The sequence below is a fragment of the Hypanus sabinus genome, chromosome 8 (genome assembly GCF_030144855.1).
Source record: "Hypanus sabinus isolate sHypSab1 chromosome 8, sHypSab1.hap1, whole genome shotgun sequence".
Classification (NCBI taxonomy): Eukaryota; Metazoa; Chordata; class Chondrichthyes; order Myliobatiformes; family Dasyatidae; genus Hypanus; species Hypanus sabinus.
In genome coordinates, this window is record NC_082713.1 from 123,988,686 (window position 1) to 124,015,901 (window position 27,216).

The 27,216-nt window shown below is 39.6% G+C and overlaps 1 protein-coding gene across 12 annotated transcripts in view; it reads right to left on the reverse strand.

The window, feature by feature from the left end:
• The window catches only part of cnot4b (CCR4-NOT transcription complex, subunit 4b), a 178,079-nt gene that overhangs the window by 74,909 nt on the left and 75,954 nt on the right, over positions 1-27,216 (reverse strand). For 7 of the 12 annotated variants that reach the window (XM_059977762.1, XM_059977758.1, XM_059977755.1 and 4 more), the window contains exons 5-7: positions 22,062-22,163; positions 20,174-20,299; positions 2,613-2,746 (exon numbers count right to left, since the gene is read on the reverse strand). In XM_059977762.1, coding sequence (XP_059833745.1) covers positions 2,613-2,746; positions 20,174-20,299; positions 22,062-22,163 — 362 coding nt within the window. The remainder of the gene's footprint in view (positions 1-2,612; positions 2,747-20,173; positions 20,300-22,061; positions 22,164-27,216) is intronic. The other 5 variants (XM_059977763.1, XM_059977759.1, XM_059977756.1 and 2 more) reach the window with 1 other exon arrangement.

The following is a 27,216-nucleotide window of genomic DNA, read 5'->3' on the forward strand; positions in this document are numbered from 1 at the left end:
ACTGATGCATATTGGAAGGCTTAATTAGTACTACATGGAAAGCTTCTTCTCTGTTCACAACCGTGGAAACAAGTTATCAAAGCATCAGAATGAAAGGCAAGTTTTCACTTCCAAGTAATGCAGACTAAATGAGGTGAGAGGTATAGTATATCTGGATCCTCAATTGGGAATCATTCGGGTAAAGGGGAATAAGCTGTGACCAAAGAAGCTGCCACATCTGCAAGACTTACACCAAATTCCTTCCCTGCAGATTTAATACTTTCTTTGCACCCTGCTTATGGTGAGAACAGAGACTTGGGCTGGAAGATACAGCTTCTTCTTGGGTACAGCATTAAGTTTCTGATGCTCTGCAAGGTACCCCAGTACACATAAAACAAGGGAACAGCACCTCATTTCAAGTTTGAAAACAATTTTCTATCTGAGCATGACCATACTGATGCAATTGGGAGCTAACGGATTACAATGCACGTCTTGTCAAGGAAAATCTTGATAAAATTTAAACAAAAGCTTCATAACTCAGCCCAGGAAATATTTGATCAGTCATTCCACACAGATACATTTCTGAACCATGCATAAATACAAATTGAATCAAGTGGACAAAATTAACAACATGCACTTGACTTTCATCACCCAGAGCAGCAAATCAGTGGGAGGTTTCAATGGGTGTTAATTGTTCATAGCTTTGCAAATTATTACTGGGCAGTCATCAGCTAACACAATGAGTAAAAGCACTGTTTTTCATTTAAATGTTTTTTTCCTTACTGTGACCCAGCAGGGAACATCAACTTCATCGTCTTGCAGTATGCCAATACCTTCTGTCACATGTTTGTCAATTCTCCTTCAGTTCCTATGCTACTGACCTATTGGTCTATTAGCCGATGAGCACATCTTTGGGATGTGGGAACTGAGAAGACTGAGAGGAAACCTACGTGGTCAGGCATAACATATGCAAACTCCTCACAAACAGCACCCAAGGTCAGTATCAAATCGGTGTCTCTGAAGCAGTACTAACAGCAATATTAATCTAACACTGACTATTAATGAGTAAAATTATTTAAACTCATTTAGGTCTGAAAGAAGCAACCATTTATTAAAATTAATTTCCAAATTTTCATTCTCCAGCATATTCCAGTAATAGCAGACAAATTATTATGTTGGGTAAATACTAATTCACACCAATCAAGACTCAATTGGCCCAAACAATGCAATGTAATTGAAGCACAAGCTACAGATTATCTACAATGTTGATAAATTGATATAAACAATATTATCTTCAAAGAACTATGCATACCACTCCAAATTATTTTTACATCTCCCATCAAGACTACAAAACAAAATCACAATTTACAATAACTTTCTCGTTGTTTATTGTTATAATCACTTTTCCATGAAACAAAATGTTCTTGAAACATGTTTAGGGTTCAATCTTCAATATGCTTATCACTTTCAGTAGGTTTAATCAATAAAGTTGCAAAAATGTTTAAAATCATCACCAAGATTAAAACCCTCCTCATAAGTTTCCCAGAATTGTGGACGTTGCAACAAGGAATAAAAGGGTGTGCGGACAGAACAGAGTGCAGGCACCATATAGTCCACAAGCTGAACCAGACCTTTGAGAGCTGGACTTCACTTTGTACAACCTTTTCTGAGTGTGGAAGTTCACTTCAACCAAAGGCCAAAACAATAAGCCGATAGAGACAGCGTGCAATCACCCCGAATGAACAAGGTTTGTGAAAGCCTAGCTCTCCTTTGTACAGCCTTTCTGTTCAAGCCTGAGAATCAAGATCTCTCAGTGTACCAAGACAAAATGAAGGTCCAAACAAAGAATTCTAGGGCAACACATTGCTAGAAAGTTATTTTACTAATTCTCAAGCATAATTGGCCTGAAATATGTATTATGATTGGTAGTTAAATATGCAAATGTTGGGATTCAGAAGTTCACAAAGTTGCTAATAGATCAATATCCAACTAGTCAATTTCAGTTTAAAAAAGTCATTTCTTTGGTCAAACTTCAGAACATTCTGGTGACAGGGACCAGTCTGCTCTCCTTGAGTACAAGTAAAGTGTGATTGAGGGACGAGTGTGGGCTGTTGGGAGTCTAGTTAATTGTCATCAAAAGAATCATAATTTTAACTACAAATGAATGCAACTAAATGAAAGAAACAAACACACAGATGGGTTTGAGATCAACCATTTACTCATCCCAAAATTCTCATGTGGGCTTTTCCAATGTGCCAATATGTCACTACACTTATGGTAACAAGGTGTTGTGAAAGCAATGTAACAAGAGAGCAAGCCCAACCATTATTCGTTGTTGTACTGTTGAACAGGCAAGAGAGCAGAAATAAAGCAAGATCTCTGACCCAACCTGCGCACACTGGAAAGGTGCCCATCATAATCAGGACAATTTGCTTGCTTCATAAAGCACATTTCCTCAGTTGATAAATATATCTATCACAAAAGGACACTTTAACAAGCTTAGAGTAAAATTATGTACTTAAGCAAAAGCGACTTGACCCATATCAACAGGCGGAATGGAAAGGAAATTCATGTATAAACTTGAATGCAAACAGAAAGAAGCAGGCCAAGCAGGAGGCCAGGACAGTACTTACGCATCATACCTCTGCTGTGTAACTATTTTGTTCTTGTTTTTGTCGACTGTACTGGATGACTGGTGCAAAAAGTTGGGATTCATTTTATAAAGTTCCTGGAGCAGCTTCTGTTCATATTCTTGATGTTTCCCTGCCTGTGGAAGAAAATGAGATAACTTCACTGGGGCTCAATGCAAGCAGAGTGGCACAAAGCACAAGAGCAATTTATACCCTTGACAAAGTATATAAAATGATGCAGATGATTGCTAATTACAATACTTGGTACTAATAACGAGGGGTGAGAAATAATTATTTGAATTTCTCCCTCCCTGTAAATCAAGAAAAGGGTGCTTGACCTCAGTGAAATCTCAAGTTCAAATCCCTTCTCCAACCAGATATCCCACAACACTTGTTCCAGAATCTAAGACAAATAATAATGTCAATTCCACCTCGTGTCATACATGCCATTCAATATGTAAGTAATGGGTGCCCCATTAACGTACTTTATTAACACATGTATTTACTGTATAATGTCCAAATCCATGATTACCTCAATATCATGTTCAAGATTATTGTCATCTGACTGTACATATGTAAACCTAATGCTCCACCAGACCACAGTGCACCCACAATAAAACATTACCACAAATTAATTCTACTTCCTGGATGCTGAGACGCAACGAGTAGCAGCAGTACTCTCAATGGATATGATTAAATATTCCCGTTTCAGCCTGATACAACTAAAAAGCACAACTGCTTCCAAGGTCAGTCCAGTCAACAAAGATATCAATGCATTTAAACAAACTGTCGCTGCTTAAAACCGACGGAAACAACACCAATTGTGGTTGGAAGTGCCCACGGAGGACACCTCAGAGGAGGCGTGGGTGTAGATTGGGACTACAAGTGCGTTTAAGGAAACGGGGCTTTAAACTCCCTAAACCGACAATCTTGCTGGTGAATAAAATCAATGATCTCAGAGCCAGGGTGCTGAATCAGAGGGACATGAGGACCGCGTGTGTCCTTTGTTTCACAGAATCCTAGTTAACCCCTTCTGTTCTGGATGCAGCGATCCAGATCAACGAGTTTAATATACACCATCAGGATAGATCTATAGAGTCTCTCAAAAGCAGAGGTGGAGGAGTATGCCTCATGATGAACTCTTCTTGGTGCACAAATATATCAGTGCTGTCCCAATTCTGCTCATCAGACCTGGAATATCTAGCAGTAATGTGACGTCCTTTTTACCTACCACGGGAGTTCTCGGGGGGACATTTTGGTAGCAGTTTAAATTCCACCTCAGGCCAATGTCAAGCAGGCTTTAGATGATCTGAGCAATGGGATCAACATGCACGAAGCAGTGAATCCTAATGCCTTCACCATAATTTTGGGAGATTTTAACCAGGCCATTCTGAAAAACATCACTAAGCAACTACCATCATCGGATCACTTGCAATTCCAGAGGAAACATGGACCATTGCTACACCACCATCAAGAACGCCTACCGTGCTATTCCATGCCCTGACTTCGGAATGTCTGATCACCTAGCTGTACTTCTACTCACTGAGTATGGGCAGAGACTGAAGACTGCAACACCAGCAGTGAGGACCAAGGAGGTATGGACAAGGGAAGCACAGGAGCGCCTACAGGACCGCTTTGAATCTGGGGACTGGACTGTATTCAGGGATGCATCTTCGAACCTGGATGAGTATGCTGCAGTTGTTACCAACTTCATTAAAACCTGTGTGGATGAGTGTGTGCCCACAAAGACTTATAGTACATTCCCAAACCAAAAGCAGTGGATGAACCAGGAGGTATTTCGTCTGCTGAAGATCTGTGGCATTCAAGCCTGGTGACTTAGGCTTGTACCAGAAAACCAGGTATGATTTGCGGAGGGCTATTTCAAGGGCGAAGAGCCAATTTCATGAGGTTGGAGGTAACATCAGATGCACGGCAACTCTGGCAGGGGCTGCAAGACATTACTTCCTACAAAACGAAACACAGTAGTATGAATGGCAGCAATGCTTAACTACCAGATGAACTCAAAGCCTTCTATGCACACTTTGAACACTACGGCTGTGAAGATCCCTGCTGTACCTGATGACCCTGTGATCTCAGTCTCAGAAGCCGATGTTAGACTGTCTTTAAAGAGAGTGAACCCTTACAAGTCAGTAGGTCCCAATGGAGTACCTGGTAAGGCTCTGAAAACCTGTGCCAACCAAATCGCAGGAGTATTCAAGGACATTTTCAACCTCTCACTGCTGTGGGCGGGAGTTCCCACTTGTTTCAAGAAGGCAACAATTATACCAGTGTCTAAGAAGAATAATGTGGGCTGCCTTAATGACTATTGCCTAGTAGCACTCACATCTACAGAGATGAAATGCTTTGAGAGGTTGGTCATGACTACACTGAACTCTTGCCTCAGCAAGGAACCAGACCCACTGCAATTCACCTGTTGCTACAATAGGTCAACGGCAGACACAATCTCAATGGCTCTCCACATGGCTTTAGACCAGCTGGACAACACAAACACCTACATCAGGATGCTGCTCATTGACTGTAATTCACATTTAATACCATCATTCCCACAACCCTGATTGTAAATTTGCAGAACCTGGACCTCTGTACCTCCCTCTGCAATTGGATCTTCGGTTTCCTAACTGGAAGACAACAATCTATGCAGATTGGTGATAACATATCCTTGCTGACAATCAACATTGGCGCACCTCAGGGGTGGGTGCTTCGCCCACTGCTTAAAACTCTCTATATACACATGACTGTGTGGCTAGGCATAGCTCAAATATCATTTATAAATTTGCTGATGATACAACCATTGATGGTAGAATCTCAGGTGGTGATGAGAGGGCGTACAGGAGTGAGATATGCCAACTAGTGGAGTGGTGCCGCAGCAACAACCTGGCACGCAACGCCAGGAAGATGAACACTGATTGTGGACTTCTGGAAGGGTAAGATGATGGGGGACGTCACCTGTTGATGCAGGATCGAGACGTGGAAATCCAGCTCTCCCGTAAAAAACTAATAAATTAATGTTTAAGTGAAGAAAAGTTAGTAAATATTTTCTAAAAACTACGTCTAAACTACTCAGGATTTTCCTTAGATATTCCTCCTAAACAGATACAGAAGAAAACTTCTACTTTGAAGACAGTACAAGCTGGGCCGGCCACTATGAAGGAGCCTCGGACTCAAGTGCATCTTACCTCCGGCGATACAGAACAGGAATCGGCGGCAACATCAACAGTCTCCAAGAAGGAACAACAGGAACTGCGCGTGCGCGAAGGAAAGGGCATGCGCAGACATGAGCAATTTGAACTACAAATCCCAGCTACGATTGGAAGTGGAAGTGAAAATGAACCAGACGTGGATTTGGATCCTCTGGAACATACAGATGAAAATGAGGAGGTAAAAGAAGAACAACAGGAAGAGGTTGGAGGTGAAAGATATTCTGGAGACATAAGAGAAGCTTTGGCGCAAATAATGCATGAATTAAAAGAATTAAAAACATTAAAAATAATAAAAGGATATTAAAATATGAAGACTATGATAAAATGGTGAAAAAACAGAAAATGGACAAGTTAAAAAGCTGGAAGAAATAATGGGAGACACTATTGATAGAGTGAATAAAATGGAAGATAATATTCTTGCCTGGACATCAGAAAGAAAATGACTGTTGGAAAAAATAGACGTGCTTGAAAATTTTAGTAGACGAAATATTAAAATTGTTGGTCTTAAAGAAGGGAAAGAGGGAGAGGATCCAATAAAATTTTTTCAAAAAATGGAACCCAGAAAATTTGGAAATGGAAGAGGGAACCCAGTTGATTGAAATCGAAAGGGTCCACAGAGCCCTAAGACCAAAACCTCAAGTTGATCAAAACCCAGGACCAATCTTGATAAAATGCTTAAGACATCAAGAGAAAGAAAAGACCCTGAAGGCGGCTGTCCAACGTGCCAGAAAGAGAAATGAGTCATTGATGATAGAAGGGAAAGCAGCTCTTTTCTATCCTGATATAAGTTATGACCTTTTGAAGAGAAAGAAGGAATTTAATCCAGCGAAAAAAGTTTTATGGGAAAAGGGTTATAAATTTATATTGCGCCACCCGGCAACACTGATGATTTTTTTGGATGACGGAAAAAGAAGATTTTTTTTTACTGATCATCGGGATGCAGAGGAGCTTGCACAAGAACTCCCAAATATTTGCTAGACACAGTAAAGATTTAAAAGTGAAACAGATTAAAGATGAAGACGGGGACAGTGAAGTGAGTTGATGGACATTAAGGACAGAAGACTATTTAAATATACTTTTAATTATATGATACAGGGGGAGAAAGGTAAAAATTTGAGAAATATTAATCGAGAGTAGTGACACTTTTTCTCTTATATATACTTTTTTCATGTTACGGGGGCTGGGGGAACTTCGGATTGATCGCTACGGGATTCACGTGTGTAATCATGGTGTTTGCCATGACCCGCACAACGGAGGGGGGTAATGTTGTGTTTTCTTTCATTCACAACATTAGCAGGGGGGTTTTTTGTTATTTTTTTTCTTTATAATCTTATTTTCTTTTATCTTTCTTTCTTTGCTTGGATGATCGGAGGGGAGACACATAGCAACATGGAGAATTTTAAAATAATTCCCCAAGGTACTATGAGAGTTGAAATATTATGTGTTATTATAGACTGGAGTAACCCTGTTAAAAATAATGACTAATTTACTGAATTTTTAAAGTTTTAATGTTAATGGGCTTAATGGACCGGTGAAAAGAAAAAGAATTTTAACATACGTTAAGAAAATGAAAATAGATATAGCTTAAAATAGAAATAGATATAGCAAGAAACACATTTAACAGAGATAGAACATCAGAAATTAAAGAGAGATTGGGTGGGAAATGTTATAGCAGCTTCATTTAATTCAAAAGCAAGGGGAGTTGCAATTTTGGTCAACAAAATTTTACCAATTAAAATACAAAATGTATTAATTGATTCTGCAGGAAGATATGTAATTATACATTGTCAAATCTTTTCAGAACTATGGACTCTTATGAATATTTATGCGCCAATTGAAAACTATGTAAAATTTATATAAGAGGCTTTTTTGAAATTGGCTGATGCACATGATAAAATATTAATAGGTGGAGACTTTAACTTTTGTCTAGACCCAGTTTTAGATAGATCAACAAAGGTAGTTACAAAACCAAAAGTAGCAAAATTAACTTTATCATTGATGAAGGATTTAAATTTGATTGATATATGAAGAATTAATCCAAGAGAAAGAGATTATTCATTTTATTCAAATAGACATAAAACTTATTCAAGGATAGATTTTTTCCTACTATCAGCAAATATTCAAGGCAGTGAAAAATATGGAATATAAAGCAAGAATATTGTCAGATCATTCCTCCTTGATAATGACAATGATAATGATGGATAAGGAGGAATCGATTTACAGATGGAGATTTAATTCAATATTATTAAAACGTCAAGATTTTTGTGATTTTATGAAAAAACAGATTGTTTTTTTTTAGATACAAACTCACACTCAGTTGATGATAAATTTATATTATGGGAAGCGATGACGACATATTTGAGAGGCCAGATAAGTTATACTTCTAAAATTGAAGATTATATGGTAGAAATAGATCAATTGGAAAAAGAGATTACAAAATTAGAAAAAGAATCTCAAAGATATATGACAGAAGAAAAACAAAGACAACTTGTTAATAAGAAGCTACAATATAATACACTTCAGACATACCAAACAGAAAAAGCAATTATGAGAACTAAACAGAGATATTATGAACTAGGTGAAAGATCACACAAGATTCTTGCTTGGCAGTTAAAAACAGACCAAGCTTCTAAATCGATAAATGCAATTAGAACAAGTGTAAATAACATTACTTATAAACCCTTAGAAATCAATGAAACTTTAAAATTTTATTTTGAACTGTATCAATCAGAATCACAAAATGATATTGTTGAGATAGAAAGGCTTTTATCACAAATAGCTCTCCCAAAATTGAATTCGGAAGAACAGAAGGGATTAGATGTGCCTTTTACATTAAAAGAGGTCGAAGAAGCTCTAGGATCACTTCAGAGTAATAAATCTCCAGGAGAAGATGGTTTTCTGCCTGAATTTTACAAGAAGTTTACAGATTTATTAATTCTTCCTTTTATGGAGCTAATACACCAAGCGGAAGAACGCATAAACTTCCAGAATCTTTTTCGACGGCTATTTTAATAGTATTGCCAAAAAAAGACAGAGATCTTTACAAGCCAACATCATATAGATCTATTTCTTTGTTGAACACGGACTATAAAATAATAGCAAAGCTTTTATCTAATAGATTATCTAAATACTTACCAAAATTAATACACATGGACCAAACAGGATTTATTAAAAATAGACAATCGGCAGATAATGTAACTTGCTTACTAAGCATAATTCATTTGGCACAAAAGAGGGAAGAAATGAGTGTGGCAGTTGCTTTGGATGCAGAAAAAGCATTTGATAGATTGGAATGGGATTTTTTATTGAAGGTATTGGAAAAATATGGATTAGGAGTATCTTTTATAAAATGGATTAAAACCTTAAATACTAACCCCAAAGCTAAAGTGGTGACAAATGGCCAAATTTCAACATCATTTCAGTTAACAAGGTCAACTAGACAAGATTGTCCATTATCACCTGCTTTATTTGTGTTGGCGATAGAACCATTAGCTGAATTGATTAGAACTGACTCAGATATTATGGGTTTCAGAGTTAATCAGGAGGAATATAAGATTAACTTATTTGCTGATGATGTTTTGATTTATCTAACTAACCCATTGCATTTGTTGCGTAAATTATCTTCTAGATTGGAAGAATATGGGAAAATATCAGGGTACAAAATAAATTGGGATAAAAATGAAATTCTACCCCTTACTAAAGGAGATTACAGTCAATGTTGATTAATAACTCAATTTAATAAATGGTAAATGGTATAAAGTATTTAGGTATAAGAGTTGATAATGATATAAAGAATTTATATAAACTAAATTATTTGCCATTATTGAAAAAAATTCAAGAGGATCTGGATAAATGGATGATGTTACCGATGACATTAATAGGTAGAGTCAATGCTGTAAAAATGAATATATTCCCTAGATTACAATATTTATTCCAAACACTACCAATACAATTACCGCAGAAGTTCTTGCAAGAGTTAAATAAATGTGTGAGGAAATTCCTTTGGAAAGGTAAGATGTCAAGAATATCATTGGAAAAATTGACATGGAAATTTGACCTAGGAGGGTTACAATTACCAAATTTTAAGAATTATTACAAAGCAAATCAACTTAGATTTATTGCATCTTTTTTTGATGAAGATAAACCGGCATGGATTAGAATAAATTAGATAAAATAGGAGAAAATATACCAGAAGATTTTATATATAAATGGGAATCTAAATGGATATGGGAAAAGAAAGAATCTCCTATACTAAAACATTTGATTGATTTATGGAATAAGATAAATGTTGATGATGAGATAAAGAAATCTTTATTAGCAAAGAGACCTTTAATTCAAAATAAACTTATCCCTTTTACAATGGATAATCAACTTTTATATAACTGGTTTCACAAAGGGATTAGATATATAGGAGACTGTTTTGAAGGAGGTATGTTAATGTCATTTGACCAATTAAAGAATAAATATAAAATATCGATTAACACTCTTTTCTGTTATTTCCAATTAAGGGCTTATTTAAGAGATAAACTGGGTCAAACAATGTTATTGCCGAAACCTAATGAAATAGAAACTTTAATTCATAAAGGAAAAATTTAAAAATTTATTTCTGGTATGTATAATTTGATTCAAAAACAGGCAATTAAACAAGGAATTCATAAGTCAAGACAAAAATGGGAAACTGATTTGAATATTAAAATTGATGAAACAAGTTGGTCAAGATTATGTCTTGACAGTATGACAAATACAATAAATGTTCGACTAAGATTAGTACAGTATAATTTTTTACATCAATTATATATTACACCACAAAAATAAATAATTAAACTCAAATTTATCTGATCAATGTTTTCAATGTAATCAAGAAATTGGTACTTTTTTACACTCTACTTGGTCTTGTTTTAAAATTCAACATTTTTGGATAAATTTAAGAGTTTTACTGGAACAAATTATTGGAATACAACTTCCACATAATCCAACATTATTTTTACTAGGCGATATTGAAGGGATAAAATCGAATTCCAAATTGAATAAATATCAGAAAGAATTCATAAAAATTGCATTGGCAGTAGCCAAAAAGGCTATTGCAGTTACTTGGAAATTGGATTCATACTTAAGTATAAATCGTTGGAAGAACGAAATTTTTTGCTGCATTCCACTTGAAAAAATTACTTATAATTTGAGATAAATATGAGATATTTCTGAAAATTTGGCACCCTTATTTACAAAAGATAGGATTAAATATATAGGTGCTCCAAAGATAAAATCATTGGTTATCTGGGGAAAGAAATAAATATACATATTAAAGCTATTATGAACTCCATGGAGCATGTGGGGATCTTCCGATATCCAGGCATTCTTTCTTTCTTTTTTCTTCTCTTTTTTTCCTCTACAGGGATATGTTAGGGGGGGAGTGGTTAAGGGTTGATAATTTTTTTCTTTCTGTAACCTATTTGAAAATTCAATAAAAAAAATTTTTAAAAAGGAAGTGTAAGATGAAGGAGCACATATTAATCCTCAGAGGGATAAGAAGTGGAGAGAGTGAGCAGCTTCAAGTTCTTCAGTGTCAATATATCTGAGGATCTAACCTGGTCCCAACATATCGATGTAGTCATAAAGAAGACAAGACAGCGGTTATACTTTATTAGGAGTTTGAAGAGATTTGGCATGTCAACAAGTCCACTCAAAAACTTCTACAGTTGTACTGTGGAGAGCTTTCTGACTGGCTGCATCACTGTCTGGTATGGAGGGGCTACTGCAAAGGACTGAAAGAAGCTACAGAAGGTTGTGAATCTAGTCAGCTCCATCTTGGGTACTCGCCTACGAAGTACCCAGGACGTCTTTAGGGAGCGGTGTCTCAGAAAGGCAGCGTCCATTATTAAGGAGTCCAGCACCCAGGGCATGCCCTTTTCTCACTGTTACCATCAGGTAGGAGGAACAGAAGCCTGAAAACACACACTCAGTGATTTAGGAACAGCTTCTTCCCCTCTGCCATCCGATTCATAAATGGACATTACATCTTTGGTCACTACCTCACTTTTTAAAAAAAATATGCAGCAATTCTGTTTTTGCACGTTTTTAAAAATCTATTCAATACACGTAACTGATTTATTTGTTCATTATTTTTATTTTATTTTTTTTTTTCCCCTGCTAGATTATGTATTGCATTGAACTGCTGCTGCTAAGTTAACAAATTTCACGTCACATGCTGGTGATAATAAACCTGATTCCAGCAAACAGTATAGTAACATGGTTCTAGTGACGCAATCTCAGTCGCACAGCCTGGGGAGAAAAAGCTGTTACCCAGGTTGGCAGTCTGAATCCTGGTACTCCTGTACTTCCTTCCTGATGGTAGTGAGTCAGGATATTCAGATATCCACTGAGCCTCCACTGGTGGAGATTTCTGAAAATTCACTTTTTGCTGGTTGAAGAAATTTCTCACAAGCCTGACCCCTTATTTGGCGGATGTGACTGAGCTTCATAAACTCCATAAAGATCCTTGCATTTACCTTGTTTCACCAAGAACCTTTTACATTTCAGTAAATTCACTTCTCTCTCTAAATTTCCATACAAGTCCAGTCAGCTTAATGCCCCAATATGCAACAAACTTGACTCAGAAACCAGTGAGTGAACCATTATAGCTTTTCCTCATGTACTGTTTATGCTTCATTAAGTAGGAAACTAAACCTGGACACAATATTATGGATTTGGGTCATACCAGTGCAGTAAACTGACTTTGCTCGCATCCAAATCATCTATGAAGACTAAGTTAAATGTCTTCAAAGAGGAGTTATTTAAAAACAGGAAAAATACAAGCTTTGACCTCAAATAAAGCTGTATCATCAGCTCTGCCTCTCATCAAATACCATGCTGATACGTCATCTTGGCCTGACTTGCCACACCTCACCATTCTACATTTTCCCTATCAATTGCCATTGGACTACCAAGCCCACAGCTGCCATATCCTTTCTTTGGTCAAGTATCAAAGCATTTGCTAGCTTCCAATTCACTACTGCTGTTCTGGTAATATTTCGAAGATCACAAAATTCAGCATTTGCTACTCTTCCAACTACCTTATAAATGCATGATATTGGCCATCTGATCCAGGAAATCTGATGTTACTCACCCTTGAAAATACTTCATTTTTGTTTCATCTGTTTTATTGTCATGTTTTCCATAGAAGACAACTGCCTTCCTCCCTCCCTTACAATTTTTCCTTCCTGAACTTCAAAGGAACTTGTATTAATGCTTACTTTTTAAACTTGTAGAAACTTATATTTTTAGATCATCTTGTTTGATCAGAATTACAGTAAGATTTCTTCCTCAATCCACTTACTGGAAATTTTCATTCCAACTTAAAATACGAAATGAGATAACTGGAGTAAATTCTATAATACCTTCAGGCAGAAAGAAAATGTGCTCTTCATATCCAACCTCTGCAGGATATATAACCAACATAATATATGACAATGTTCTTCTGCATTAATAGTGATAGTTATATTTATAAATTACATCCTGAAAAATCTGAAATAGTGACCAACATTTATGAGCAGAACACAGGAAAATGCGCTTTGCACCTGACCATGCCAATCTAATTAATGCCATCTGCCTTTAACACTGGTCAGTTTCTCTGTCTAAATACTTTTTATTGGTTGTTATTCTTTCTTCTATTAAAAACCTCTCCCAACAGCACATCCTGGATAGCTCCACTTTGTTGTCTCCACTAGTAGCCTTGCACGCCTACATACAAATTTCTCTCTCACCTTAAACCTATGCCTTCTAGTGTTTGACATTTCCACACTATATAAAAAAAACTAACTGAAGTGTCCATGCCTTCCAAGGTTTAACACACTTCTACTGGGTCACTCCTCAGGTACTGATACTTCAGAGAAAACAATCCAAGTTTGTCAAACATTTGTTTTTGGTCTGTACTCCAATCCAGCAAAACCTCAGTGAACCTCTTCTGCAGCTTTTCCAAAACCTCCACAGACTTCCTGGAGCATGGTGAATAACAAGTCGCTCATGAGATGATGAACTCAACATAAACTATAATATACTAGCCAACAAGTCATTAACTTGCACTCCAAGCAGATTCTACTCAGATACCACCTCCAGGCAAGGGTTTCCAACCTGGGGTCCGTGGCATAGAAAAGGTTGGGATTGGAATGTATTACCTTTTAGTTGGCCTGCAGGTGGCAGCAGTGAACCACTTTCTACAACAGCTCCCAATCTTGTGGAGGCAGATGCCACATTGCTATTGGAGAGTTCAGAATTTAAACCCAGTGACAGAGAACAGGGAGGTTTCCAAGTCAGCATGGGCAAGGCTTGCTGTGGGCAGAGGCATTGCTATGCACCTGCAATAATTGTCATTCAAGTTGAGTGGGCTTGTGGTTTGAGGGAAGATTAACCCAGACAGCTTTATAAGACAGATACTGGCATTGTGTACAGTGTGATGTGATGTTTGAGGAGCACTCATCCAGGCAGGTGGAGATTACATTGCCAGCTTCTGCCTCTTCCACTGTGGAAGGCTTTGGAAAGTCAGGTGGTCACTTTACAGAATACCCAGCTTCTGAGTTGTCACAGAACACTAAGAAGAGGGTCTTTTCAGCCTGGCACTTATTTAGTACATTCATTACACCAAGGCTTGGTCTTGCTGCACAGAGTTACAAAAATTGTCTCATTATCTGGGTTGCAAATGCTAATGCAAAGCTCAACAAGTGTTTTCACTTCTGGTCTTGTAACCAAAAACATCCAGCAACAAATTAGCTGAAGGAAGCTGGGGACCAGGTCACTGGCCCAAGAAACTCCTGTTATGCTGATGAGGTCAACTACCAATCGTAGCCATTTTTTTCCCCCATTATGTTCGCTTTACTTCAACTCTTGATCTTGTGTTGTCAAATGTTGCTTTGATGTTCATACATTTGGCAGATGGCTAATGTTAGCGCAGTCATAGGACCATAGAGGCCGAACTTGCCAGGCATTGTTGTTCTACACTGTTGGTCTGGTGACTAGGTTTGGGAAAGGTTAGGGCTGCTGGCAAACGTGTGTAGCATTTTCCACAACCGGGGAGAAGACGAACAGGTGTCCCTGCTATGGTACGAGGAGGTAGGGCTGGTGGCAGCATGTACAGGGTTAACCACAGACAGTGAAGAGAGGAGCAATGCCCTTGGTCAGGGTTAGTAGCAGCAGGGCGTGTACAGTTAATCCTGAGCAAGAAAGAGGACAAGCAGGTGTCCTTGCTGGGGTACACCACTGTTTTACTTTGGGAACAGAGCATAGTGAGCCACCTGGCCACCAAGACCGTAGTGGAATTGAAACGACGTTTGTTCAAGTGACCTTAATGTTGATTTAACCACACTGCCCACTACCTCACCAATAATAAAGAGGACTCAATGCATTATTGATGTACAGGCAATGTTCACTTTGCCAGACATATTCACATCCCCCAAAGAATAAAGACAGATCAATGATATGGTTATTTATTGGATTACACTTGCTTTAGCTTCTATGACACTGTTTATTACAGTAGTAATGTTCACCTGCCTGGGGCCAGGCCAATAAATCATGGTTTATGACAAATATGATGATCCACTTGAAAAACAACTCTAAAAACCCAAGTTATTTATCTTGGTTTGCACTGAGCATCGGCCCAAGTCATCCATTTCTTGCTTATATGTTTAAAATTTGCTACGGCATGGAAGTACTTAGAAAACACCAATTCATTGAACTACGGAGAACAATTAAGTAGTCCATCCACTTCAAGCACATTTACAGAATGCAAACTGCTGCAGCAAACAAATCTGTCCTTGATTGGTCATAATTAATTCGATGTAAGCAGCATGAGCAAGTTGTGTCAGAAGTAGAGGAAAAAAATCCTACTCTCACAGTCAAAGGATAATAACGTAAGTTAATCAAGTATTTCCAAGAACCAAAGGAATTTTGCTCATTAAGTAAAAAAGGAATATTAACCTGAAGCATGTCAAAAGGGCGTAAAGATGGGTTAAACTATTCTCCGCTTCTTAGGTGTTTCATAAAACAGGTTAAGATAATCTAATCACTGAAATTTGTTAAAACTGCACAAGGAAGATCAAAGAAAAGATACACAGGTGTCCACTTGAGGGCACTCTTGAATAATATAACTCGAAGTTCTCTTTCCGAGGACAATTACCATCTTGATGCTCTTGAGTAACATAGAAAACCTACAGCACAATACAGGCCCTTTGGCCCACAAAGCTATGCTGAACATGTCCCTACCTTAGAGATTACCTAGGGTTACTCATAGCTCTCTATTTTTCATAGCTCCATGTACCTGTCCAGGAGTCTCTCAAAAGACCCTATCGTATCCGCCTCCATCACAGTCACTGGCAGCCCGTTCCACGCACTCATCACCCTGTGTAAAAAACTTACCCCTGACATCTCCTCTGTACCTACTTCCAAGCACCATAAAACTATGCCCTCTCATGCTAGCTTTTTCAGCCCTGGGAAAAAGCCTCTGACCATCCACACGATCAATGCCTCTCACCATCTTGTACACCTTTATCAGGTCACCTCTCATCCTCTGTCACTCCAAGGAGAAAAGGTCAAGTTCACTCCACCTATTCTCATAAGGCATGCTCCCCAATCCAGGCAACATCCTTGTAAATCTCCTCTGCACCCTTTCTATGGTTTCTACATCCTTCTTGTAGTGAGGCAACCAGAACTGAGCACAGTACTCCAAGTGGGGTCTGACCAGGGTCCTATATAGCTGCAACATTACCTCTCGGCTCCTAAACTCAATCCCACGATTGATAAAGGCCAATGCACCATAAGCTTTCTTAACTAGAGTCAACCTGCACAGCAGCTTTGAGTGTCCTATGGACTTGGACCCTAAGATCCCTCTGATCCTCCACACAGCCAAGAGTTTTACTGCCATCGTATTTGACCTATCAAAATTAACCATCTCACACTTATCTGGGTTAAACACCATCTGTCACTTCTCAGCCCAGTTTTGCATCCTATCGATGTCCCGCTGTAACCTCTGACAGCCCTCTGCGCTATCCACAACACCCCCAACCTTTGTGTCATCAGCAAATTTACCAACCCATCCCTCCACTTCCTCATCCAGGGCATTTATAGAAATCACAAAGAGAAGGGTTCCCAGAACAGATCCCTGAGGCACACCAGTTACTGACCTCCATGCAGAATATGACCTGCCTACAACCACTCTGCCTTCTGTGGACAAGCCAGTTCTGGATCCACAAAGTAACATCACCTTGGATCCCTTGCCTCCTTACTTTCTCAATAAGCCTTGCATGGGTGCCTTGTCAAATGCCTTGCTGAAATCCATATACACTACATCTTCATCGATGCGTTTAGTCACATCCTCAAAAAATTCAATCAGGCTCGTAAGGCATGACCTGCCTTTGACAAAGCCATGCTGATTATTCCTAATCATATTATGCCTCTCCAAATATTCATAAATCCTACCTCTCAGGATCTTCTCGATCAACTTAACCAACCACTGAAATAAGACCTACTGGTCTATAATTTCCTGGGCTATCTCTACTCCCTTTCTTGAATAATGGACTAACATCCGCAACTCTCCAATCCTCAGGAACCCCTCCCATCACCACTGATGATGCAAAGATCATTGCCAGAGGTTCAGCAATCTCTCCCTTGCCTTCCACAAAAGCCTGGGGTACATTTCTTCTGGTCCCAGTGGCTTATCCAACTTGATGCTTTTCAAAAGCTCCAGCACATCCTCTTCCTTAATATCTACCTGCTCAAGCAAGTAAATCATCCCTATAATTGCCAAGATCTTTTTCCGTAGTGAATATTGAAAGGTACTCACTGAATACCTCTGCTATCTCCTCCAGTTCTATACACACTTTTCCAGTCACACTTGATTGGTCTGTTCTCTCATGTCTCATCCTCTTGCTCTTCACATACTTGTAGAATGCCTTCGGGTTTTCCTTAATGCTGCTCACCAAGGCCTTCTCACGGGCTCTTCTGGCTCTCCTAATTTCATTCTTAAACTCATTCCTGCTAGCCTTATAATCTTCTAGATCTCTATCATTACATAGTTTTTGAACCTTTCATAAGCTCTTCTTTTCTTCTTGACTAGATTTACAACAGCCGTTGTACACCACAGTTCCCGTACCCTACCATAACTTCCCTGTCTCATTGGAACGTACCTATGCAGAACTCCACGCAAATATCCCGCGAGCACTTACCATATTTCTTCCGTACATTTCCCTGAGAACATCTGTTCCCAATTTATGCTTCCAAGTTCCTGCTGATAGCTTCATATTTTCCCTTACTCCAATTATATGTTTTCCTAACTTGTCTGTTCCTATCCTTCTCCAATGCTATGGTAAAAGAAATAGAACTATGATCACTATCTCCAAAATACCCTCCCACTGAGAGATCTGACACCTGACCAGGTTCATTTCCCAATACCAGATCAAATGCAGCTTCTCCTCTCGTAGGCTTATCTACATATTGCTTCAAGAAAACTTCTTGGACATACCTGACAAACTCCACCCCATCTGAACCCCCCTCCCTGCGGAAATGCCAATCTATATTTGGGAAATTAAAATCTCCCACTACAATAACCCTGTTATTATTACCCCTTTCCAGAATCTGTCTCCCTATCTGCTCCTCAATGTCCCCATTACTATTGGGTGGTCTGTAAAAAACTCCCAGTAGCGTTACTGACCCCTTCCTGTTCCTGCCTTCCACCCAGAGACTCCGTAGACAATCCCTCCATGTCTTTCTCCTTTTCTGCACCCGTGACACTATCTCTGATCAACAGTGCCATGCCCCCACCTCTTTTGCCTCCCTCCCTGTCCTTTCTGGAACATCTAAAACCTGGCACTCGAAGTAAACATTCCTGCCCCTGAGCCATCTGTAATGGCCACAACAGCATAACTCCACATACTGACCCACTCTCTAAGCTCACCCGCTTTGTTCATAATACTCCTTGCATTAAAATAAACACATCTCAAACCATCAGTCTAAGTGTATCCCTTTCTAAATCACCTGTGTATCTTTCCTCTCGCACTGTCTCCAAGCTTTCTCTATTTGTGAGCCAACTGCCTCTTCCTCCATCTCTTCAGTTTGGTTCCCATCCCCTGGCAATCCTAGTTTAAACTCTCCCCAAAAGCCTTTGCAAACCTCCCTGCCAGGATATTGGTCCCCCTAGGATTGAAATGCAACTTGTCCTTTTTGTACAGGTCACTCCTGAACCACAAGAGGTCCCAAAGATCCAGAAATCTGAATCCCTGCTCCAATCCCTCATCCACACATTCATCCTCAACCTCACTCTATTCCTATACCCACTGTCACATGGCGCAGGCAGTAATCTCGAGATTACTACCTTTGAGGTCCTGCTTCTCAACTTCCTTCCGAACTCCCTGTAGTCTGCTTTCAGGACCTCCCCCCTTTTCCTGCCTATGTTGTTGGTACCACAACCTCTGGCTGTCCTCTTTCCCACTTCAGGAAATCATGGACGTGATCAGAAACATCCCAGACCCAGGCATCTGGGAGGCAAACGTGCTTCTTTCCTGTGTTCATTGAATCGCCTGTCTGACCCCTAACTATAGAGTTCCCTATCATTGCTGCCATCCCCTTCTTTTCCCTACCCTTCTGAGCCACAGGACCAGACTCTGTGCCTGAGGCGCAGCCACTGTTTCTTCCCCCAGGTAGGCTGTCGCCCCCAACAGTGCTCAAGCAGGAGCACTTATTGTCAAGAGATACAGCCACAGGGGTACTCTCTAGCATCTGACTCCTGCCCTTCCCTCTCCTGACTGTTACCCAACTTATCTGTCTCCCAAGGGCCTGGTGTGACTACCTGCCTACAGCTCCTCTCTATCAACCCCTCACTTTGAGTATTGGCTTTGATGTGAAATCTGGATTTTACTTGTCTTTTTTTTGGGTGAGGAATATGAGATTTCTGAGATACCTCAATGATCCTCATGGTCTAACTGAACCACATTCAACTTCAAAACTTACATTACTGAAACTGAGTTTCACACATGCTGAAAAATACTTGATTGTTTTGCTATTGATAAGTTAGATAATAACAGAAATACCACCGTTTTATTTCAATGCAAGGACCTGGTCAGTCATTCATTTCAATTAAATAACAAAAAGGTGCAAATATTCAGAACAGATGATCTGAAATCCAAACACATTCACTCTCCCTTTCTCCAGAAATGCCAATTATCCCCAGACTTCTGTATTTATTTCAGATTTCCATTATTTGCAGTTCTTTTTTTGGCTTTTCAGTAACTGGCTTTGAAGGGTTGATTTTCGTGGGCTTTGTGCCAACAATGCCTATCATTTTCTTTAGGAAGGTATACATACCTGCATTTCCTCTTTAGTGAAACTGGCTGCTTCATCCCCTAGCTCATGCAAATACATACAGTCTGGTTTAGGACACTGCATATTTTTTAGGAAATAACTGCAATACTTCGTTGTGCCTAAAGATGCCTGAGACAAAGGAAAAAAAAACTGTGAACGATGGCGGTCACGTCAAAACTGAATTAACCAGCTGCAACTTTTCTGTGATTCAGATCCATCAAAAAAATTAGCAGACTCACTCTTAAGTTATTATAATATAGATACAGGCTTGCATTATTGGTATTTGCCTGTACAGGGTTAAATAGTTGGCAGTTGTTTTACTGCTCTGCGCTCAGTGTTTGTCCAGAGTTGCATACTCTTTCTATATAAAGAAATTTATTCAGATTTATACTAGTCCCCAATAGGTGCAGGTAAAGCAAACTAACTAGTAATTTGGCAATTTTATTTTACAGATAAGACCATAAGACATTGGCTAAATTCTGCTCCTTTCAGCCCATTGAGTCTACTCTGCCAGTTGACCATGGCTGATTTGTTATCCCTCTCAACATCTTTCTCCTGCCTTCTCCCCATAAACTTTCAGTCCTTTACTCATTGTGAACCTATCATCCTCTGCTTTAAATATAGCCCATGACTTAGCCTTCACAGTTGTCTGTGGCAATGAGGTTCACCATCCTCTGGCTAAAGTTCCTCCTCATCGCTGTTCTGAAGGGACGCCCTTCTACTGAGGCTGTGCCCGCTGGTCCTAGTTTCTCACACTGTTGGAAGCAGTCTTTTCAAATCCACTTTACTTAGGTACTACTGATTTGTAAAAAATCTTTGGATGTCATAGATATTTAAGACCTATTATGCAACCTCTCAACTTTGGAGAAGGGGCTCGGCCAACTGTCAAAACTTCCTGTATCAAAATACTGGGCCTCAGATCAAAAGTTTGATGCAAATTCGCGGAGGATTCATTTTGATTTAACTAAACCTTCATTTAAATAAGCCAGTACCAATAAGCCCGATGATTCTTAAAAGGCTTATGATATTTTAGTCTTTTAACCAAACAGTTGCTCCATTTAAAATCAAAACTGTACTGAAGACCAATGCCAACTTCTGTTTTATCAACAAAATGTCAGTAGAATCCAACTTTAAATTAGATTAATGGTTAATATTTTGATCTAATCAAAGTCCTCTAATTTTCTGGAAGGAACTAGATAATTACTGACATAGATAAAATATCAATGAAGTTTCAGAGAAAAGGAGGAAGATTAATAAATCACAAGGGGCTGAACTAGTTCCTTTGGTGTTGCATTCTGAAGAGGACAGAGATGTGGAGGAAGTTATGTAGCCAGAGTGCAGTGAATCTGTAGAATTCAATGCCACAGACTGCTGTGGAAGGCAAATCATTGAATATTAAAAGCAGGGTCTGTTATGTATTTAGTAAGGGCAGCAAAGGTTATGTGAGAAGGCAGGAGAATGGGGTTGAGAGGGAAAATAAATCAGCCATGATTGAATGCTGGAGCAAACTTGATGGGTCAAATGGCCTAATCCCACTACTAAGTCTTTAGGTCTTATTCCAGGTACTACAGAAACCCGAGTTTCAAAAGCTGTTACATTGTCACGGCTAATATCCAATTTGGGCAATTCGTAAGAACAAATAATAAACTAATTCAAATCCAACAATTTTATTTTGATATTTGTTGTCGGTGTACAAATTTGCTTTTGCTCATGGTAAAAATACTGCTGTACTTCACCACTTGGCTTCTCTCTCAACTGCATTGTTGCTTACATTTATGTCACAATTTGACACTAAAACTGTTGCAGTAAAGCTGCACTAGTTACAAGGAAACTTGGAGATCTAAAAGCATGGCATGCAGTAAGCACAGAAGACTATAAATCAATTTCCTACCTTAAGCGTCCTGCCATCCACCACCACATTATTTACACACTGTATTGCTCTTAGTGCGTCTTCAGACCGCATGTAGGTTACGTAAGCACTAGCACTGGGACCCTTGAAGAAACAGCAATTTAATTAGCAACACGGTAAAAAAAAATCTCCTGGCAACCAACATTCAAAGTCATACATGGCAATTGATTAGTTAAAAGATAACATGATCTGCAGGGGTAAATACAGTATTCTAATACAGGTTGAGATCCTAAAGCTGCAAAGAATGAAAAGCAATGATTACAGGGTACAGGCCAAGAGCAAGTGGGACTGAAAAGTTCCACTGCTGATGAATGCAAGAGTATGGACTTCATGTCAAATAGTGGCCTCTGTTGTTACAATTTTATGATTCTATCCCATTAATCCGTCTAGTCTGCTCCTTCAATGCTTCTTTTATGAAAACTTTTCTCTCAAAGTGTTCATCCAACTATCTTTTCATGCTACTAATGAATCTCCCTTCATCACAAGTGCATTTCAGATGAGAGGATGAAGGAAGATGCTTCACACCACCTTTGGTTCATTTGACACAGAATTTCAATTTGTACTGCATTCTGATCTTGCTACCAAAGCAAACTGCTTTGCTTATTTACTGATTTAAAACCTTATATCATTTTCACTAAAATCTAATCTGATGTTCTCTCAATATTTTGTCCTTCAAGGGAGCAATTGTTCTTTTCTGGTACCATTCTAGTAAATTTTGCCTGCGTTAGTTACCCTTCCCTTCTTCACCCACACCCAACCACCTCACTCCCCCATCCGTACTCCAACAAGAGCTTCAAATCCTTAGGAATATATGATGCCAGGAACTGAATTGTAAACTTCAGTTGATGAATACCAAAGTCTTTCACAAGTTTCATAGAATTCCTAGACCTTTGTACCCTACTGCTCAATAATAAACTGATGGATCCCAAATGCTTTCTTTTTTCAATCTTTGCAAAATTGGCAACTGTCACATTTGTTGGCTAGGAAATAAAAAGGCACGCCAGGCAACTATTGAGTAAGTCAGATTAATTTTGCCATGAGCAAGATTTTTCAAAATGTTAAAGTGAAAGTAGTAGCTACTTGGGAGGAGTCTGAACAGGTGAAGTCGAGCCACCAATGATGTGATGGACCTGTCTAAATGTATGCTGTAATGTTCCAAAATCTGCAGGTGACACAAAGAAGCCAAATCAAATTTATGTGACATGTATTGTGAAGTTTGTGATTTTGCGCAGCTGTATAGTGCAATACATAAAATACACTGTAAATGACAATACACAGTACATATAAAATTAGTATTAGTACAAAAAGAGAGCCAAAAATAGTGAAGTAATGTTCATGGGTTGATTCATTGTTCAGTCAGAAATCTTGATGGCAGAAGAGAAGCAGCTGTTCCTAAAAAGTGTAGCAGTTAGCATGACATTATTAGAGCTCAGGGTATTTTGACATAATCTGCAAGGAGTCTGAACCTTCTCCCCATGGTGCTCTGATCTCCTCCCACAGTTCAAAGATGCACTTGTTGGTAAGTTAATTGGTCATTGTAAATTGTCCTGTGATTAGGCTAGTGTGAAATCAGGAGTTACTGGGAGGCGCGACTTCAAAGGCCAGAAGGACCTATTTTGCGCTGTTATCAATAAATAAAAACATTGACCATACGTCTTCAGGCTTCTGCACCTCCTGATGGTAATAGTGAAAAGAGAGCATGTCCTGGGTGATAGGGTCCTTAATAATGGACCCTGCTTTTTTAAAGAATTACCTTTTTAAGATGTCCTCAATATTGGGAGGCTATACCTATCATGGAGCTGGCTGTGGTTACAACCCTCAAGCTTTTTCCAACCTTGGAGTAGTCCCTCCATACCAGACAGTGATGCAAATAGTTAGGATGCTCTCCACAGTATATCTGTAGGAATTTGCAAGTGTGTTTGGTGACATATCAAATCTCCCCAAACCCATGAAATACAGCTGCCATTATGCCACCTCTTTCTTAATTGCATGAAGGTGTTGGGCCACGGATAGATCTTCGGAGATGTTGACACCCAAGAACTTGAAACTGCTCATCCTTTCCACTGCTGACATCTCGATGAGGACTGGTGTGTCTTCACTTGACTTCCCCTTCCTGAAGTCCACAATCAATTCCCTGGTCTTACTGACATTGAGCACAAGTTTGTATTGCAACACCACTCAACCAGCTGATCAATCTCACTCCTGTACACTCTAACGTCACCATTTAAGATGCTGCCACAAATCGTTGCATCATCAGCAAATTTATAGATGATATTTGCACTGTGCCTAGCTACACAGTCATGAGTGTAGAGACAATAGAACAGTGGGCTAAACACACATCCTTGAGGTCAGTGAGATGTCATTTCAAATCTGCATTGACTACAGTAATCAATTGTGGAAGACAAAGTTCCAATTGCAAGTATAAAGACCCAGGTTTTGAAGCTTCTTGATTTGGTCTGAGGATATGATGGTATTGCACTCTGAACTGTAGCCAATAAACAGCAGCCCTTACATGGGCATTGCTATTCTCCAGGTGGTCCAAGACTGAAAGGAGAGCCAGTGAGATTGCATCTACTGTAGATCTGTTGTGGCTGTAGACAAATAGCAATGGGTCCAGGCCCTTGCTCAGGCAGGAGCTGATTCTAGCCATGATCAACCTCTCAAAGTACTTCATCATAGATGTGAGTGCATCTCAACAATAGTCATCAAGGCAGCTCTTCTTGAAGACCACAAGGGCAAGGTGGGAACATCTAACTGCAACAGTGAGAGATTTTTAATGTCCTACCAGGTCCACCAGCAATGACAAACTCCTTGTGAGGGTTCAACAGTAAGATGTTCTGATGTCAGCCTCTGAGACAGAGATCACAGGGTCACTAGATACTGCAGGTATAATTTTATTCTCTCCTTCAAAGCATGCAAAAATGGCATCGACCTCACCTGCAACTGAACCATCACAGCCATTCATGATGTTAGGTTTCCCCTTGGAGGAAGTAATACCCGGCAAACCTTGCCAGACCTTATGTGCATACAATTCCACCTTGAAATTCATCCAGAATTGCTTATACGCTCTTAAGATAGCCTTCCACAGTTCTGGAATTCTGGCAAAGCTCTGCGTGGCACAAATCTAGCTCTATGTTGTCTGCAAATCTCATAGTTCCTTCCCCTGTGGTTTTTAGCTTGGATGCATTCGGAATGCTCTTGAAGGCACAAGTCTATCAAGTTGGTGACAACTGCATTCAGATTCGAAGAAACATATATTATTCAGTCCATTGATTCAGAGCACTCATGGAAGCTCTCCTCCGCCTCCGTTGACCATACCTTCATGGTCCTTACCTCTGGTACTGCAGTCCTCAGTCTCTGCCTATAAACACTGCTGAAGATGGTGTAACGGTGGATTAAGTGTACTGACTTCTCTGGTTCCACAGATGACATGTTAATGTTAGCTGGTCAAAAACTTTTTCAAGCTGGCCTGGTTAATATCCTCTGTATTGACTGGCAAGGCCTCAAGGTGCACTGTCTCATGACTGCTGATCACGCTCAGCTCTTCCAGTGCCTGCCTGTCATTGGCCAAGGGTGAAATATACATTGTAGCCAGGATGATGGCGGAAAACTTCCTCAGCAGATTAAATGGACAACACTTGCCTGCTGAATTTTGCAGGTCAGGGAAGCAGTACTGAGAGGGAACTGCCACATCTGTGCATCACGTAAGCTCTGCCTTTCCTCGATGCTGCTGTCCAGTTCATGTGGTGGAAGGTAAAGGCCTTGGGCTGAAGCACTGTGTCTAGAGTAATGGAGATGAACCATGTCTGTGAAGCACAGCAATTTTGGTGTCCCTCAGGTACTGTAATCTTGCTGAGTTCTTCAAATTTTATTTACCACAGACTGTTCAGCAGGATAGTAGGAAGTGGGGCTGTAGTAGTCCTAAATGAGAATAGCTCGTGATTCCCTTTGAAGCTGCAGGGAAAGAGTTGCCACTTCTCAGTGCTATCTTATCCCTGCCAAGGCTTAGGAGCAGCACTGAACTGTAAGACAGGGAGTAACAGGCAGAATGGATAGGTACAGTACTGTGCAAGTCTTGGGCACATACATACATATAGCTAGGTGCCTAAGACCTTTACATAGTTTTGTATTTGTCAATGTTGAACAGAGAGAGAGCTTGTAAATCTGATGGGAGCAAAGGATGTTTGGAATGGCAAGGGTGGAATGTCACAGGAGGGGTGTGAGGCAGGTGGCAGAGAGGGGGTGCCAAGGGCAGGGGTGGCACAGATGTAGATACTCCCAGCCCTGAGGCACTAGGCAAACTCATTTGATTCCAAACAATTGGTTTATTGTCAATTACATAATGTCTCTCTGGTGCTTCCCACTCTCTCCCTTTTCCCAAATGCGATTCCCCTCTCCCTGCTCCCTCTTGTGCCTTTTCTTTCTTTTCAAGGTGGTTGGGGCTCTGTCAGTCATGATCTACAGTTCAAACTATGGTTCTGTGCAAGCTGTGTGGCCTGGCGGTTCACCATCTCCAGGGACGGCCTGGAAGAGATGTGGCTTTGGGGAGCAATCCTGTAGATGACCCTGTTCCTTGCTGATTCTGCTGACTGAAATGCCGTGGGAAACAAACATCGGGACAGAAGGTGATGTGTGCTGCTGTCAGAAGGCCCCTATACTCAAGCAATCTCTCTCTCTCTCTCTCAAGTGGGGGAGGATCGATGCTTCTGTTGTTGCTTGTGCAATTGGGAGGGGTGTTTCTAGGTTCTGATATTCCTAACATTCAAGATTAAGAATTTCAGGTTGTATACTGCATACTTTTGCTTATATTAAATTGAATTATTTGAACCTTCCCACTCAGTCCACAATAGAGATCCATACCAGAATCAGGTTTATCATCACTGATATGTCATGCAGTTTGTTTATTTTTTGCGCCAGCAGTACTGTGCAATACATAAAATTACTACAGTACTGTGCAAATGTCTTAGGCACTATATATATATATATATATATCTCCCCAAGACTTTTGCCACAGTACTGTTAGTGGCAGATAGAATTTAACACAAAGAATGAAATGAAAAATAATGCAAGACAAAATTGAGTAAAACCAAAGGTCTTGCATGAACATAGAAAGTGAATAAACATACACAGTGATCCT